Raw genomic sequence first — 18,606 nt, 5'->3', positions numbered from 1 at the left:
TACACAGGAAGAAGCCTCTTTGGGGCACCAGCGGGCCTTCTGGCCTTTGCCTGATGAGACCCGCCTCCCTCCTTCCTCTTTGAGCCTTAGCTTGTAGTCTTTTGCTAGGAATGAGAAGAGTTAGACAAATTTCCACCAACAAGTGAGATTTAAGTACTTCAAATGATAAAATGAGAATCTTTGGCCCCACCAGTTTGGTTTTTTTTTTTAAGACTATTTGAGAGATTGAGCAGGGGCAGAGGGAGAAGGAGACTCCCGGCTGAGCAGGGAAGGGGGCCCACCTCCTAGATCTCCATCCCAGGACCCTGGGATCACGACCCAAGACAAAGGCAGTCACCTAACCGACTGAGCTACCCAGATGCCCTGCAACCCCCAACCAGATGATTTCTTTTCTTTTTTAAAGATTTTATTTATTCATGACAGACACAGAGAGAGAGGCAGAGACACAGGCAGAGGGAGAAGCAGGCTCCATGTAGGGAGCCCGATGTGGGACTCGATCCCGGGTCTCCGGGATCATGCCCTGGGCTGAAGGTGGCACCAAACTGCTGGGCCATCAGGGCTGCCCCAGATGATTTCTTAACCACAACAAGTAGCTGCTTGCCACTGAACCTTGGAAACAAGTTATTTAATTTTGACAGATGAAAAGCCATGCATGAGGGGGAAAAAACCAGCAAACCAAATACCCCTTAGTAAAGACTTTTCTGGGAAATTGGGAACAATTTGTTTATAAGTACTGGGCCTTGAATATGAACTGGGACTCCTAGGTCTGGAGTAGTAACTCCCCCCTGAAGAAGGGAATCAGGCAGTGAGGTGATATACATGCATGCCAGGTGTAGGGGACATGGTCTCCAGGACTGTTTTTTCTGGGGAAGTAGGAACTTTGGAAGGTACTTGGGTTGCCAGTCTAGTGCAGAACCAGCCGGAAGATTCTAAGGGACCTGAGAGCTCGGGGCCTCTGAATCTTAATCCACCTTGGTAACATCTCTATGACTTAGTAGCAGCAGTGCCCGTGCCCACCTTCCAGTAATGTTCTTGGGGTGCAGTCACACACATGACCCTCTGCACCTGGCACATGCACTAGTGCCTGACCTCTGAGTGTTGATCAGGATCTGCAGGTTACTTAAACAGGATGTTCATGTAGGGTGTGTAATTGTGGTCCTTGCCTGCAAGCAGTGCTTGTAACCCAAAGAGAAGGGGGATGTATTTTGTCACTGGTTTAGAGACCCTTGAGAACATGAAATGGCTCCTACCTCTGAATGATTCCTGTTTACTAATAGGAATGGGGGGTTTACTAATAACCTCTTACTTACTGGGATCACTGGGGAAAACATTCAGTAACAAAGTAAAAAGTTAAATGTAGAAAACGTTCATTTCTTTTTGGTTTCGGAAAGGACTGAGGGTAGCAACCCAACTAGAAGTATGTGCTTTAACCAACAGATTATTAGCACGTCGGTTGTTTACACATGAGTCAGAGCTTCTAAAATTTGTTCCCATAAGTAGGTTGAGCCTCCTTCTCTGCCTGTTGTCATAGGGTCTAAAAATGGAAACCTGAGTCCAGACCTTTCCAGATCATAAAAATAATTCTGAATTAGTAGAGCATAAATGAATGTGATTTTATCTGAGTGTCATCTTCAATTTCCCCAGGCCAGGTTGGGACCTTGTAAGTCTTCTAAAGTTCCCTGTAGTGAGGATTACGGAAATAGCAGCTTTGCTTCTGGCCTCAGATACTTTTCTAATTAGGTCAGAGCCACTCATCCTGGGATACGCAGACCCTCTTTCTGTCCCTTCGGCATCAATTTTTAGGAGTTGCTGTCTGAAGCAATCACACAGACGAGGTTGCTTCTTGTATGGCACATTGCTGAACCTGGAAACGGAGTGGGTTCTGGATGATGAGTTCTTCTGATTACCTGGGAAGGTTTACATCCACCTGTCCCGAAGATGCATCTCAAAGGCATCAGGCCACATTCTTACATTGGTAAGTTTACCATCGTGACCTAACAGTCCATTTTTGTTGGTGCATAATCTGTGGTGCCCTAGATTTGGAACACTGTTCTGATTACAGATAGAAGTTTTACTATTAGGCTTGAATGTATACTGACTGTGGCATTTATTCTGGTGGTGATATTTTTTTAAATTTTTATTTATTTATGATAGTCACACACAGAGAGAGAGAGGCAGAGACATAGGCAGGCTCCATGCACCAGGAGCCCGACGTGGGATTCGATCCCCGGTCTCCAGGATTGCGCCCTGGGCCAAAGGCAGGCGCCAAACCAGGGATCCCTGTGATATTTTTTTTAACCTACATATGAATCCAGTCACTTTTCCAGAATGTGTGACATGCGAGGTGGAAACCTGACAATGCAATAAGATAGAATTTTTTTGAGACTTGGCCTGTACTAAGGAAGTGAGGACTCTTCTTCCTCCTGTCTCTGCTGGTTTATTAATCCTTTGCTCTTAGCATGCCAACTAGCAGATTAGTTCTAATGCTTAATTATATTGTGGCTCTTTAAAATTTCATTTTAGATGTTTTTCTTTCTTGTTCTTTATTTTTTTAAAAAAAGTATAAGTATTGTAGATTACTTCAAAAGGGAATATCCCCTAGAATAGGAAAGTTACCTTCATTATTAAAGCAGAAGGAAAATGAAGAGATTGAGTATGCATCATAAGAAATTTGAAAAAGAACATCTTAAAAAGCTAGGAAGGAGAAATGAAGAGATACCAGAGGTAAAAGTTTAAAATTAATTAAGCAGAAAATCTTAAAGAATAAGTAAACCCAGTAACTAGTTATTTGAAAAGGCCAATAAAATAAACTCTCATCACCCTGAGGAAAAGGGAGAGCAAACATAGGTAATAGGAATGAGGAGAAATACAGGAGGGATTGATAGGCTTTGTAGGAAAGCACTACATGTAGCCCCCTGGCAACACACATTAGAAAAACACAGGGATGATTTCTTAGTAAGCTACAAATTACCAAAATTGATCCCAGAAGCATGGAAAACTTGAAAAAAAAAACCCCGCAATTAATATAGAAGTGATGGGAAAGGTGATTGAAAAAGCCACCAGAGCTCCATGGGTTGCCAGCTGAGTTTAAATCTAACCTTTAAAAAAACAGAAAATGTGTTATTTATAGTATTTGGGGATGTGGCAAATCCGAAAAGGTTTGAGGTTCATTTTCTAAAACCAGCATAATTTTAATACCTGATACATTTTAAAGAAGAAAAGTACAGACCAATGTTATTTATGAAAGTAAATGGAAAAATGGAAAAATTCAAATTCATTAACAGACTCTTGAGTACATCAAAAGGCTAATGCACTATAATCAATAGTTTATTCCTTTGGGGTAAATACCTACTAATGCAATTGCTGGGTCGTGGAGTAGCTCTGTTTTCAACTGTTGGAGGGGCCTCCATACTGTTTTCCGAGTGCTATACCAGCTTGCATTCCCACCAGTAGTGTGAGAGGGTCCCTCTTCTGTGCATCCTTGCCAACATCTGTCATTTCCCGAGTTGTTCATTCTAGCCATTCTGACTGGTGTGAGGTGGTACCTCATTGTGGTTTTGATTTGTATTTCCCTGATGATGAGTGATGTTGAGCATCTTTTCGTGTGTCTTTTGGCCATTTGTATGTCTTCTTTGGAAAAAATATGTGTTTGTGTGTCTCTGCCCATTTCTTGATTGGATTATTCTTTGGGTGTTGAGTTTGATAAATTCTTTATCAAGATCTTGGTTCAAACGTAGGTCTTGGATACTAGCCCTTTAGCTGATGTGTCATTTGCAAATACCTTCTCCCATTCTGTAGGTTGTCTTTTGGTTTTGTTGACTGTTTCCTTTGCTGTGCAAAAGCTTTTTATCTTGATCAAGTCCCAGTGGTTCATTTTTGCCTTTGTTTCCCTTGCCTTTAGAGACGTGTCTAGCAACAACTGGCTGCAGCTGAGGTCACTGAGGTTCCTGCCTGTGTTGGCTTCTAGGATTTTGATGGGTTCCTGTATCTACCTTTAGGACTTTCATCGATTATGAGTTTTATCTTTGTGTATGGTGTAAGAGAATGGTCTAGTTTCATTCTTCTGCATGTGGCTGTCCAATTTTCCCAACACCATATATTGAAGAGACTGTCTTTTTTTCCTTTGGATATTCTTTATTGCTCTGTCAAAGTTTAGTGGACCATAGAGTTGAGGGCCCATTTCTGGGTTCTCTATTCTGCTCCATTGATCTGTGTGTCTGTTTTTGTGCCAGTCCCACAGTGTCTTGATGATCACAGCTTTGTAGTAGAGCTTAAAGTCCAGCATTGTGATGCCACCAGCTTTGGTTTTCTTTTTCAACATTCCTTTGGCTATTTGAGGTCTTTTCTGGTTCCCTGCAACTTTTAGGATTGTTTCTTCCAGCCCTGTGAAAAAAGTTGATGGTACTTTGATAGGGATTGCACTGAATGTATAGATTGCTCTGGGTAGCATAGACATTTTAACAATATTTGTTCTTCCAATCCATCGTCATGGAACATTTTCCCATTTCTTTGTGTCTTCTTCCATTTCTTTCATGAGTCTTCTATAGTTTTCTGAGTACAAATCCTTTGCCTCTTTGGTCAGGCTTATTTCTAGGTATCTTATGGTGTTTGGTGCAATTGTAAAGGGGCTCAACTCTTTAATTTCTCTTTCTTCTGTCTCATTGTTAGTGTATAGAAATGCAACTGATTCCTCTGCATTGATTTTATATCCTGCCACTTTGCCAAATTCCTGTATGAGTTCTAGCAATTTTGGGGTGGAGGCTTGGGTTTTCCACACCGAGTATCATGTTGTCTGTGAAGAGTGAGAGTTTGACTTCTTTGCCAGTTTGGATGCTTTGTTGTCTGATTACCAAGGCTAGGACTTCCAGTGCTATGTTGAATAACAGTGGTGAGGGTGGACATCCCTGCCGTGTTCCTGACCTTAGGGGAAAAGCTCTGTTTTTCCACATAGAGCATGATACTCTCTGTGGACTTTTCATGTATAGCTTTTATGATACTGAGGTATGTTCCCTCTATCCCTACACTGTAAGGAGTTTTAATCAAGAAAGGATGCTGTACTTTGTCACATGCCTTTTTCTTTATCTATTGAGAGGATCCTATGTAGTGATCCGAAGGGGCACCTGCACCCCAATTTTATAGCAGCAATGTCCACAATAGCCAAACTTCGGAAAGAGCCCAGATGTTCATTGACAGATGAATGGATAAAGAAGATGTGGCATATACACACAGTGGACTGTTAGCCATCAAAACAGATGAAATCTTGTCATTTGCACTGGTGTGGATGGACCTAGAGGATATTATGCTAAGTGAAATAAATCAGAGAAAGACAATTATATGATTTCACTCATGTGGAATTTAAGAAACAAAACAGAGGATCATAGGGGAAGAGAGGGAAAAGTGAAACAAGATGAAATCAGAGAGGGAGACAAATTAAGAAACTCTAAATCATAGAAACAACCTGAGGGTCACTGGAGAGGAGGGTGGGGGGGGAGGATAGGGTAACTGGGTGATGAAGGTTAAGGCGGGCACATGATGTAATGAGTACTGGGTGTTATATAAGACTGATGTATCACTGAGCTCTAGCTCTGAAACTAATAATACACTATATGTTAATTAATTGAATTTAAATTTAAAAAATAGTTTATTCCAGTAATAACTAGGGTGACTATTAGGACTTTTATCACCATCATCAGTTATTGTACCTCAACATAGTAGAGGAGAAAAGTTGAAGAGCAGCTTAAGAGAGCCTGAAAGCCATATTTGATCAAGTTAAGAAGCCATTCCTAGTATAACACAATCTAAAAAAGCAAAATAGGAATAAAAACAAATTACTTAAACATAAAAAAGGCTATATGTTACAATTTAACAAAAACACCTCCATAACAAATGTTTCCTGAAAAGGTAAAATACTAAAACTGTTTCAATTGTAATTAAGAATTTTCCAATGATGTCTGCTTTTACAGTTGTTTATCATTGTCTTAGAGGTTCTACTGAATGTAATAAGACAATGAAGTGTTTGTATGTCTAGAAAACTTAAGAATCCCTAGTTTTAAAAAATGTGTATGTGTGTATGTATATATAAAACCAATAGGAAAAATTGCCAAGGTAACTGGATGAAAAAATAAGTCTAGAAGTGATCCATTTCTGTTTTGAAAATGAGCACCCAGAAATGCAATTCCAAGTACTCGTCTTCTCAATAGCAGCAAATGACCTAGGAAAACATTGAACAAGTATGGGACTTGTATCCTTTTTAAAGATTCTGAAATAGAAACATGCAACACATAAAATTCATGTATTTATTACAGTGCCACTTAGAATTTCCAACGCAGTGGGTTTTTCCTTTTTCTTTTTGAACTGAATAATCGTGAAGAGTAAATGCATAATACTTGAGAAGAGCTCAGACAAATACAGAAAAAAAACACTGATCACAATGTGCTGAGAAAGTCTTTGGATCAAATCAATGCGGTATTGACACAGGATAACATAAGTAGTTCAGTGGAACAGAATAGAGAATCCAATGCTATGTTTAAGTAGGAGAGCGGGGATCCCTGGGTGGCGCAGCGGTTTGGCGCCTGCCTTTGGCTCAGGGCGCGATCCTGGAGACCCAGGATCGAATCCCACGTCGGGCTCCCGGTGCATGGAGCCTGCTTCTCCCTCTGCCTGTGTCTCTGCCTCTCTCTCTCTCTCTCTGTCTCTCTGTGTGTGTGACTATCATTAAAAAAAAAAAAAAAAAAAAGTAGGAGAGTGTAAGATATAATAAGATGAGTAGTTCCTACTGTTGAGAAAAGAATACATTATTTAATGGGTGGTACTGCCAGAACCTTTGTTCATTTTCCTTTGGGTTGTTAATTTTTCATTGCCATAACCATCTCTTTAAGGGGGGAGGGTAGATAAAGATAAATCTATATCTTACATTATAATCAGAAGTAAATCCTAGAAACTGCAAAAACTTACACAAGAAGTTCAAATTTATAAGAAAATGTAAGAAAGCACTTGTAATCATCTTGGAGTGAAGGAGAATTATGAAATTCTTCAGTAGGATTTGATGCCCACAAGCTTGACACATCAGGGGAGGGGTGTTTATCTTATGTATGACAGGAAAGGGGTTACTGCCTCTAAGATTAATAACTTACAAATTGGCAGGAAAAACATAACTCCAGGAGGAAAATGGACCAAGAATACGCAATTCATAGAAAGCAAATGCAGACAGCCGGCAAACCTATGAAAAAGAAGTCACATTTGCTGAAGAATGCAGATTAAAACCACAATGAGCCATTACTTCAAACCCATCAGCCTGGTAAAAATAGAGGAGAGTAACACTTGCTAGCAAGATGTGAATTTCTTTGGAAAGCAGACTGGCAACGCATATTAAACTAAAAATTAATATACTTTTCTAAGCAGCCCTTCTCCTGGATATCTGTCTTCTAGAAATAAAAGTGTACACAAAGTCTTATGTATTTGGATGTTTGTTGTACCATCATAGTGGCAAAATATTGAAAATACAAATGCTCATTGCTTGAAAAGTGGCTGACTTATGGCCCAGGATGCAGCCACTACACAGAATTAGAGTTATGTTACTGTTGGCTTGGGGTGGGCATGGGTTTCTGTGAGAAATTGCTGCATGAGAAGCAAGGTTCAGAAAGTGTATAATACCCAGTTGTGAAGACCAGTTCTCCTTCTCTTTGCCCTAGTGCATAAATGGGGGCGAAGGGGGGGCATGGAGAAGCAGATGAAAACTCTGGTTCTCTAAGTTTAGAGAGAGGGAGTGGAGGTTGAAATGGATGATGGGAGGGGCGGGGGAGAGAAGGGATTTCCAGGCCGCCGCCGCCTCCTCTCCTGGCTCAAATGTAAAAACCCATCCATGGTTAGGTGTCCACCACGTCCCATATTTTTTTTTTTCCCTGTGGAGAGGAACCTGCAGAGCACTATGCTTTAAGTTAAAAACCCTGGTTGCCTTTTTTTAGATCTTTCTCTTTTTCTTTCTCACAGCAGCCAGTATTTGTTTTGACACCCCGGTGCCCTCTCAGATTTTTTTTGAGAGTATTTCTATATATATTTAAAATTATTTTTCATTCCCAACACTGGTGTTCCCTTGGCATGCGTGTGCCCCTTCTTCCACAGAGCTGTTTTTATCCACCCCCCCCCCAATTTGGTGATTTTTTTTTTTTTTGTCTGCTGGCCTTTAGATTTGTGACTCCTGCTTGCCCTTTCTCATCAGAGCAGCCTGTCGCTGGTATTTGCCAGTTTGGGGCCACACGTGGGGCTTGGTGGCCTTGTAGGTGTGGCTACCCTCTGTTCCCCCTGCCCATCTTCTGTCTCGATTTCTTGTCACAGGACCACACTGCTTGCACCTGCATGAAAATGGTAGCCACAGGAAGAGCTAGAGGACATGAGGTTTCCTGATTAATCAATCATCCTGATTGTTGCCCCCCCCAACCCCCCCACCCCGGATATCTCCAGCCCATTGTGTCCTTGGACTCTTGACTTTCTGGTGCCTAGAGAACACTTCACCCATACAGCAGCTCTCCTCTGCCTACTGGGAGGCTCTGGTTTTGTTCTTCTGCCCATCTGACCCATCCCATTAATGCTCAAGTGACGACAGCCTTCCTACTTCCCTAGGACTCTTAGGGATGGGATGTTTAGTCTCTGTGGAAGAAGAGTGGTAGAAATGTGCCCTCAGGGGCATCTGTTACCTTCTCATCTGTGGAGCAGGGATAATAAATACTCGTACTTATCTCCGAGGGGTACAGTGAAGAGCAGAGTCAGTGATGCTCTTAGGGCTTAGAATAGCACCTGGCCTGCCATACAGAAAGAGTTCCATGAAAGTTGCTATTTTTAAAAAAAATTGAGACCACACCGAATAAACTAGATAGTAACATGCTTTTTCCTCCTAGTTGATATGTCAGGATGTCTTCTGAACCGTGTTTTAAGTGCTCTGTGGTGTTTGTATCTAAGTGCAGGTGTTTCTGTAGATAAATTCCTATAATTGACTTATAAATTCCTATAATTGACTTAATGAAAGGACATCACTGACACGATGTTCATAGGTCCAAGAGCCTTGCCCTTCCAAGTATCACACTAGTGTCCACCCAATGGTTGATGAGATGTCAGGTTTTCCCGTGGTGAGCATTACTTCATATCATCCATCTTTTAGTCTTGGCCATTAGGAAGGATGTAAAAGTGTCTCGTTTCCTATCTTTAATCAGTGAAGTTAAATGTCTCTTCATATATCTCCTTTTCTTCTTTTACCAAGTGCTAATTTGCATCCTTTGTTCATTTTCCTTTGGGTAATTTTTCATTGGTAAGAGTTCTTGGAAACAGGATTTGTCTCGTTTGATTTTTTTGTATATTTTGTAGAGAAGCTTGTAATTTTAACCTTGAGCTTTTGAATGTCTCTTCTGTGGTGGCTTGGAAAGCTAACAACTATGTATCGCGTTTTATCTTTATGGTAAAAATGAGGTTTCCCCCTCCAGTTGTGAAAGCTATGCATATACAATTTTCTAAATCTGAAAAAAAGATGAAAAATTAGAAGGAAAAACAGCTACCAGCAACAGAAAGGACATCGCTCTCAATATTTCGGTATTTTCCTTTTACTTGCCTTTGGTGGAGAATGTGTATCCATGGACTGGATGTATACGGGATAAAGAGGAGAGTCCAGTTGGGGAAATTTTAGCTTGAACAGCTGGTTGGCTGGTGGCCGCTGAGTTGGGGAACCAGGTGCAGAACTAGTTTTCTTAGACCTTCAGGAGAAGATGTGAAGATGACAGTTCGAGAGAATGGAACTTCAGGACCAGGTCCGGGCTGCATAGGCCCGCCGGAGTCATTGGCATTGAGATGGTCTCCACAGCCAAAGGCAGGGGACGGGAGCATGGAGGTTGAGGCATTTCTCCTATGTGAAATTGTGTTCAGGATCCTGGGTGACACAGCCATTTCATAAATTAGGAAACTTTCTGTAAGCTGTCAGGTTATAAATACTTGAGGCTGCCAATCATCAGGCGTTGGCTAGTGCCTCCAGCAGAGTAGAGATTCACAGTATTATGTTTACAGACTGATGTTTAAAGATTCAAGACACCTTTCCCCTCCTTGATGAGACCATTTTCATTTCAGATATTTTGGCAAAATCCCTAGTGACTTGATATTATTAACCTGTGAAGCATGTAAATCACACGCTGTCCTCTTTTGTAGCTTTGGAAGAAAAAGCTAATCCAGGTTAGGAGGATTTAAGACCTTGTGAGGAAATTCAAGACTTGGTGTCATAATCCCCAAGCCTTGCCTATGTTATGTAAAGTTTTTTTTTTTTTCCTGTGTCATGTCATCCTTGTTCTGTTCACTGTGAGTCCTCCCCCTCCAAGTGTCCTAGTTTCCCCCCTCCCCCCCACCTGTAACTGATTTTGAACAAAACAGGGAAACTTGTCTTTTTTCCTGCCTAGTATTTGGATTCTTCATATGGTTACTCATTCTTTTAAAATAAATAGTAATACATTTTAGCAATCAAAAATTTTTTTCTGGTTGTAAAAGAATTAGACATTGGGGAAAATATTTATAAAACAGAGGTCTACCTGTAATTGAATAGCCAGAGAAAGATGAGTGGTTGCTGTTTTATTTTCTTTTTAGTTATATGTGTAAACTGGCTTACTTATATATGTAAATGGAAATAGTTTATTTAGAATAAGTCTATAATATTGCTTGGAATGATGAGCATTTTATGATAACTTGTAATATTATTAGAAAGATGATTTTTGAAGGCTGCAGAGCACATGGTAAATTTACAATGGCTTTTAAGGAAAAAAAAAGTTAAGATGATCTAAGTAATTGGCAAATTCTGCTAAGATTAAAACCAAAAACAAAATCTCTGAAAAGTCTTTGGAATCCTACTCTGAAGTTCAGATTTTGTGTTATTAATAAGATCTCGTTATGAATGAAATCAGCCTTTTTCCTTTTGGTTTATATTAACTTAAAATTTGCCTTTTCTATACTTCCTCTGCTTTCCATTGGCACATACTGATCCATTGTGACCCTTGGTGGTATTTCATAAGATCCCACCTCACATCCAATCCCAGTCTTCTAAGTGTAGTAAACAATATTGAGCAATTTTCTTGGTAATATGTCAGAATTGCTGGAAGCCATACAAATACACATTTAATTGTAGGCAATGCAGAATTAAAGGATTGCCATGAATTTTAAACATTATTTTGAAATTTTAATTTGGAGAAAAGGTCCCTAAGGGAGGTAAGTGAGAACAGAAGCAGTCTTGCCTATTGGCAAACTTCTGGGAGGATGCTCCCCCTCCTGCCCCAACCCAATTCACAGGCTTCAAGGCTTCCCTTCCATCGGGAATTCAGGAAAAGAATCCCTTCCTTTTGGGATAAGTGCATGTTGCCCACACTATGGAACTGAAGTCTCTGTCTTAAGACACCGACAGCTTCCTGTTCATCAGATCCAGAGACCTATACTTGCTCAGCACATTCCTCCTCATCCTTTTTGTAGTCCTTGACTGTCTTAGTTCCTGGCTCCTCTTCATTCCTCTCCGACCACTCCTTTTGTTAGGTCTTCTCCAGGAGTCTAAATTATTTAAGATTTTTTTACCTTGGAAATCTCATAGCGTCTGCTGTTGCCTTAGTGGAGATTAAAACTCACAAGCTATAAAAATGTATGCATGTAAATATGTAAAATTTAAAAACTAGACTAGGTTCTATATAGTTTTATAGCCTCTGTTCCTTAACATTCTGTTTTTCCCATGTTGTAAAATATTCTTTGAGGACATGAACGAACAGATAGCTGTAATTTAGTTTCTCTACTGTTGGTCATTTAAGGTTATGTCTAGTTTTTTAGTTATTGTAATGAATTTATGGGCCTATCACTTGACTATAGCTCTGATTATTTCCTTAGGAAAGATTCCTTGGATTGGAATTATTAAAGGGGAGAGTGTCTCTAGCCTCTTAGACTGTCTATAGGATCTCAGTTTTCCTTTTCAGCCATGCCCCTTTTCTTAGGCTTTCCTCATCTTTATTCTGCTGCGGCAGATTCCTTGTTGACAGGTTCCAGTAACCCTAGGTTGCTCTGCCCACTGCTGACCACAGCATATCTGTGGCACCCCGCGTCCACACCCCTTTAGGGACCCCAGTTGCATTCATCCAACCAGCTTCCTTACCTTCTTCCTGGATCCTCCACCATGCAGGTGGGAACCTATAGTTTCACACATGCTGGGACTGCTCTGAGTTTGTGGGGCAGTCTTCCATCAGACTTCGGAGCTGCCCTTCATCCCTTTTGCTCTCTAAGCTGTTCCAGACTTCGGTTCTCTTGACGCTCTTGAATCTGTGATTCCCTCACTCCCAACCCATGATCGGGTCTTCTGCTTCTTTGGAAAAAATAAAGCAAGAAATCGCAAAAAAGCAACCGTCAGAGGGAGAAATACTGCCTGTATTTCCCTGTCTACAGGGAAACTCCTGTCCCTAATTCCTGCCCTGTCTACAACAGCATTTGTCATTTATTCTTCTATACCACCTCTATACGCTCTCAGAAGTGGCTCCCCCCACTCCCCATCCCTTCTCTAGGGCCACCAACGCCTCCTCTCTGCACAAAGTCCTCTTCTTTTAACCCAGTGCTTCTCAATTTTGCCTCCCAGGGGACACTCAGCAATGTCTGGAGACATGTTTTTAGTTGTCACCCCTGGGGGAGAACTCTGTCTAGTGGAGAGAGACCAGGAATGCTGCTGAATACTCTACAATGCACAGAGCAGCCCCCCATAATGAAGAATTACCTGACTCTGAATGTACCCAGGTTAAAAAACAAAATCCTGTTTTTTTGACTTCCTCTCCGACCTTGGCCACACTCCCTTAGTTCTCTAACATCTATATCCTTGTCTCTGCACTACAGCTGCTCTGTAGAGCAGTGGATTTCCTTTTTGGGGATATTGGAGAGATTTGATAATTTCAGGCTATCCTCAGTTAATAGTAGAGTGGGGCAGCGATGCTAACACTTCATTAGGACTGACTGACTGGGTTGACTCTCCATTAGCATTTATTCCTAGATGGTGGTGCTGCTCTCGTTGGGTTCCAGTTCCCTCTTTTAGACAGAGGGACTTGAACTAAGACTTCTAACATTTCCTCTGTTGTTAACAGTTCTTAATTCAGGGCTAAGACTGCCGATTCAGTTGCCGATGGTTTTAGTTGCATTTTAGTGGAGGTTGAGCAGAAGCTGATTTCTGTGGGTCGAGGAGAAAGATGTAGATGGAGATCACTTGGTCAATGAGTTTGACTGTTCATGTAAGCAGGAGAATTGGAATTGGAAAGGTCCTCTGTAGACCTTTTTTGGTCCTTCAGCCAGAATAAGGTTTTCTCTGCGTTATTCAAGGCAGAGCCTCAGTAAACAGGGAGTAGAAATGAAGCGCTTGGCTATGAGAGAATAGTTATTAATCAGAAATGTGAGATCTGTGGGGTTTTTTTTTGTATTCATAGTTAGATTTAAGATTGTTTACTTAATGTATTAGCTTGCTAAGGCTACCATAACAAAGTACCAGACCAGGCGGCTTAAACAACAAGTTGATCTTCTCACACTTCAGGGAGCTCAAATTCTGAGAGCAACGGGTCAGCAGGGTTGGTTGCTTCTGAGGCCCCTCTCCTTGGCTTGCAGATGTCCATCATCTCCCTGTCTCTTCACGTGGTCTTCCCTTCGCTCCTGTCTGTGTCCGTGTTTTCTCTTGCGAGGACACCAGTCATATTGGACTAGAGGCCCACTCTGAAGGTGCCATTGTGGCTCAGTTACTTCTTTGAAGACCCTGTCTCCAAACATGGTCACGTTCTCAGGACTAAGGGTTAGAACTTCAATGTAAGCAGTTAGGGGACACGATTTCAGCTCAGAACAGTTGAGTAGCATTTGATGGCAAGGGATAGGTACTTTTTATCTTTTTTTTTTTCTAAGTTTATTATTTTCAGTAATCTCTACACCTAACGTGGGGCTTGAACCTGCAACCCCGAGATCAAGAGTTGAGGGTTCCTCCTACTGAGCCAGCTTGCCACCCTGGTGCCTCTTATCTTTAATGGAACGGGCAAATTGCTAAATAACTTATTCAGCTTGTTTATGTGTATTATAGTATATTGTGGTTCTTATTTAACCTTCCAACCAGTGTGTAAATGTGAACCAGCTTAACTTTGTAATTTTAGATAGAGTCAAAGTTGGAGGCGTTGCTCTTACCACCTTGTGTGTCCTCACCTGCCAAATACTAGAAGCTTAGGGCATCTCCCTTGTTGTTTCAAGATTATTACTAAAAATGGTTGCAGTGTTCAGCCGGTCTGAAAGGGGGTATTCGGGGACAGGGTTTCTAGTGGTAACCCGGGGCCGATGTTCTCCAGCAAGCCCTCAGTGATCCCCCAGCCACGAGAGGTCGCTGACTCCCCTGGTCATCTGCCTCGCCCCAGGACTTCGGGGAATCCCAGCCTTTGAGCCCCTGTGGGAACTTGAAAGTCTAGTTTAGAGGTGCTCTGCTGACGTGCCAGGAGGACTTCATGAATGAGCGTGTCACCCAATTTGAGTTTAATGTAGAAAGTTTGCTTTTCCTACAAGGGGGGCACTTCCTATCTCAGCCACACCTGCTGGGCCTGTAGACCTGGGTTTCCATGTGGCTTTGGACGAGAGTAGAGAAGTGGAGCTTAGTGCCCGTCACAAGCCAAAGAAAGAGCACATGTTTTACTTGGTCCCTGGGTGTCCAGTAAATAAAGGGTGGTCAGGGCTGTAAACTGTACCCCTCCAGTGGGACACAGTGCTAACATAGTACCAAGGTGAGCTCTGCTGGCCCTCACTTAATGCTCTGGGTCTATACCAGAGGACACCCAGCTGGTTGATCTGAAAATCAGTTTGCACACCAGGGATGGTGGATTGGTGTATAGGGTGGTGCTATCTCTCCGGTGACACCCGACACCCCCCTGGCGTGTCAATTCTGCATGGTGTTGTAGTTTGCATCATAGTTACCTCTGCTTCGGCCTCTTGCCCCCTGCAAGACTTGCAGCTTTTGGGCTGCCTGGCCTGGCTCAGTTGGTGGAGCATACGACTCTCGACCCCCAGGGATGTGAGTTTGAGCCCCACGTTTGGCATAGAGATTAATTAAAAATTAAAAATAAATAAATATTTAAAAAATAACTCTTTTCAGCTTTTGAGGTCCAGCAGGTGTTCTCTAGCTTGCCTGGTGTGTGCGGTCCCACCGGCGGAAACTGGAAGGAGGCCGAGTTCGTTGTGAGGGAGGAGGACAGACCTCTCCTGTCCTCCCACCCCCGTCTTCCCAGGAAACTCAGTTGCAGTTTTAAATACACAAAACAGCGCAGCCCCAGTTACGGTTCTTAACAGCACCAGATGCTCCCAGGTTAGGGTATCGCCCGTGCGCTCCTCTACCTCCCCGGGTGAGAAGCCACTTGCAGAGGCCCTGCTGCAGGTAACCTAACGTTAGGGCACCGGGTGGCTGAGGGAGCTAATTGCTGCGCCCGGGTGGAGTTACCTAATCCTTACGGTAGGGGTGGAGCTCGACTCCACTCCTTTTCCACCAACAAGCACTTCTTTCTAGCTGTCATTGAAGTGAGTCATCCGTATAAGTAGCGAGCTCCCTGCGTTCCTCCTCAGTGCTGTTGGGACTTCCTGGTGGTCCCCGCGTGCCGGCACAGGTGTGTGCGGGGACAGCTTTCCTGCCCGGGGAAGGAGGGGCCAGGAGCCCCCGGGGTCGTCCAGGTAGAGTCCCAGCCCTGTGACCGCACGGCCGGCCCAACCAGACGCTTCCCGGCGGGACAGATGGCTTGTTTTTCATGAGCCTTGAGGACAATTACAGGTAAGAACAAAGATGCCACTGTATGTTTGCTATAGGAACGTGTAACCTCTGTTGGCACGGAGTTTGATTTTGGTGTAGGGCTGGTTGTGTGTGTGTGTGTGTGTGTGTGTGTGTGTGTGTGTGTGTGTGTTTAATATCTGTGGCATTTTTCTAGCAAGATTTCCCGTGATAAATGACTTTTCAGTGTTCAGAGTTGGCTGGAGCTGATCACTCACACCCTTGCTTCGTGTAGACGGGATGGTCGGCGAAGAATGAAACTTGGAAAGAGTTGTGATCTGAATTCTCCCTATTTCTTTTTTTTTTTTAATTTATTTATGATAGTCACAGAGAGAGAGGGAGAGAGAGAGAGAGAGAGGCAGAGACACAGGCAGAGGGAGAAGCAGGCTCCATGCAGGGAGCCCGATGTGGGATCCGATCCCGGGTCTCCAGGATCGGGCCCTGGGCCAAAGGCAGGCGCCAAACCGCTGCGCCACCCAGGGATCCCCCGATTTCTTCCCTTTTGCTTTCTTATCTCTGTCTTGACCAGGAAAACGTACGCTTTTTTTTTTTTTCTCAAAATGAAAGCACGATGGATACCTTTGTTTTCTTTTTGAAAATAATGGAAAATGTAGACCACGTCGGTTCTGTGGATGTTCTCTCGCTTAGAAGTCCGTGGTGTAGGAAGAAACAGTTGTCTTTCCTCCAGTTCTCTTGTGGGTCTCTCCTTGAGTATTTCTGACTTAGAAATCTCCCTAGCGGAGAGGAGGACTCCAGCTCTACTTGGCTTCAAATGAAAATAACATCTTAGGTTGGAAATGGTTGGCTTGGAGAATGATTTATGGTTTCTATCTGAATTGTGAGTTGGCAGTGAGAGAAATCTTTCTCCCCTTAGTATTTGGCTCTCCTAACTTATCCTGAATACATTTATTATCGCCATTGTGGTTATGATTGGTTTGAGAGCCTGTATTCAACTGAGTTTTTCCTTGAGGTTTTGCTCTCATTTTCCCACCCTTACTACTCATATGTCGGAATACACTTTATGATTAACACGTGATTTTTGTTTCTTTACTGTCTCATTTGATGGTGATTCATAAACTGTTAACTAGTTAGCGTGTTGGTGAGTGTTGTCAAGGCCTGAAATAAATTGGAGTGCAGGCCACACCTTTATATTAATGAGCCAGGTTGCTTTCAGACAGGTATTCCTAATGTTAAATGTTAAGATGGATGGAATTTTAAGACAATAAATAAAAGTGTATCAACGATGTAAGATGGCAAAGCTTATAGTCAAATCTTAGTCATTCTTTAATAAATTATTTCACATTGAGAAGTATGTTGTTCACAGGTGTTAAATTGTGCCAGACAAGTGAAAACAAGCAGCCAATCTATAAGAGAAAAGGGGATTTAAAGAACCTATGTTTTATTGACCCCCCCCTCCTTTAAATATTCATGGAGAGGACAAGGTGAACTTTAATTCCCGTAGGAATTTGAGTAAGCTGGTGAAATGAGGTGAGGGGGGAAAAAAAGCTTTCTATTAGGGGAAAAGAAAGCGGAATGATTCTTGCAGATGTTACAGATTTTTTTTTTTTTTTGAGTTCTGTATTGCAACTGAATGTTGATGTAAAACAGCATGTTTAGGACATTCTCTTGCCAGTGTGGAATATAATATATAAAATGAAGGCAGGGGTGGAATGATAGGAATTTGCTATCGGAGGAACATAAACATTTTATCTTAAAGTGGTTTGGGTGGGTGGGTGCGGTGATAGTGGGGAGCCCTGTATACTTATTGACAACATCTTGGAGGTAGTTGATGATAACACGGGGGCTTTTATGATCACGACAGTTGTGTTGGGATAGCAGGGTGGTTTTGATTTCTTTTGAATTTCATTCCAGGCAGTATTTGCCCTACCATCTATACTGTATAGTGTTTTTCCAAGTCAATTTTCAAGTGAAGGCATTTCTTTTCATTTCTTTTACTTTGGCAGAAATCTGTCCTCCTGGTGATTTCCCTCCTTGCTCATTTTGGGTTAGCTAGCAATGATTTAATGTGCTAGCAATGTAGAGGATGTCCCATTCTATAGGTCAGCCCAGAGCCAGCCAGCTAATCTCTCACCTTGGATCTCAGAGGCTTCTGAGGTCATTCACCTTCAGGGTGATGGCAACAGCACGTGTTCTCAAGTGTTTTCAGAATCTCCCTCAACTATGTTCTCGGTGGCTCAGAATTCCAAAGAGAGTCACGTGGCACACCTTCACCTACTGTAAATATTTGTGCTCCTTGTGTGTTTGGCCTGCTTTTCTTGGAAGCACAGGAGCACAGGTTAAGTAGGAGCACAGGTAAACAGGAGCACAGGTAGGCAGCTCCCCGTGTGATCCTGCCCACTGGCCAGGACTTGTGGTTCAGGCTTGAGGCGCGACTGCCCTCTTGAAATCAAAGAGGACTTTGTTTCTGACTCCTTGAAAGGCCCAAGGTTCCAGATCTTTTAGAATGTTCCTCCTGCCCTGCTGTTGTTGTCAAAACTGGATTAGCCCAAATAATCCTGAGATCTTTTCAGGTAACCATGAGCTGTAGTCTCTCAGCTGAGACCAGTGTTTGTTCATCTTATAGGTGATTACAGGAAGAAAAGTCAAAATTCCATCTCCTAAGAGGATACTTGTTGTGATGAGCACTGAGTCATGTATAGAATTGTCGAATCATTATAGCATATACCTGAAACTAAAATATAACATTAATTATACTTGAATTTAAAAAGTTTAAAAAGAATTCCAGCGCCTGATTGACATCATTCCGGAAAACAAAGGATTGATTTTCTTCTAGATCA

General features: G+C 42.3%; 1 protein-coding gene across 10 annotated transcripts in view; it reads left to right on the top strand.

The window, feature by feature from the left end:
* Positions 1-18,606, top strand: part of NEDD4L (NEDD4 like E3 ubiquitin protein ligase) — a 338,487-nt gene that overhangs the window by 146,908 nt on the left and 172,973 nt on the right. The window contains exon 1 of one of the 10 annotated variants that reach the window (XM_072822126.1): positions 15,571-15,811. The exons of the other annotated variants lie outside the window; for them this stretch is intronic. Within the exon in view, the coding sequence (XP_072678227.1) occupies positions 15,789-15,811 (23 nt within the window). The 5' untranslated portion in view covers positions 15,571-15,788. Of the gene's footprint in view, positions 1-15,570; positions 15,812-18,606 lie in introns of those variants that run through there. 10 annotated transcript variants of the gene reach the window in all.

Source organism: Canis lupus, chromosome 1 (genome assembly GCF_048164855.1).
Source record: "Canis lupus baileyi chromosome 1, mCanLup2.hap1, whole genome shotgun sequence".
In the NCBI taxonomy this organism is placed as follows: Eukaryota; Metazoa; Chordata; class Mammalia; order Carnivora; family Canidae; genus Canis; species Canis lupus.
Note: the sequence above shows the minus strand (reverse complement) of the source record. Positions and strands in the feature narration are given on the sequence as shown.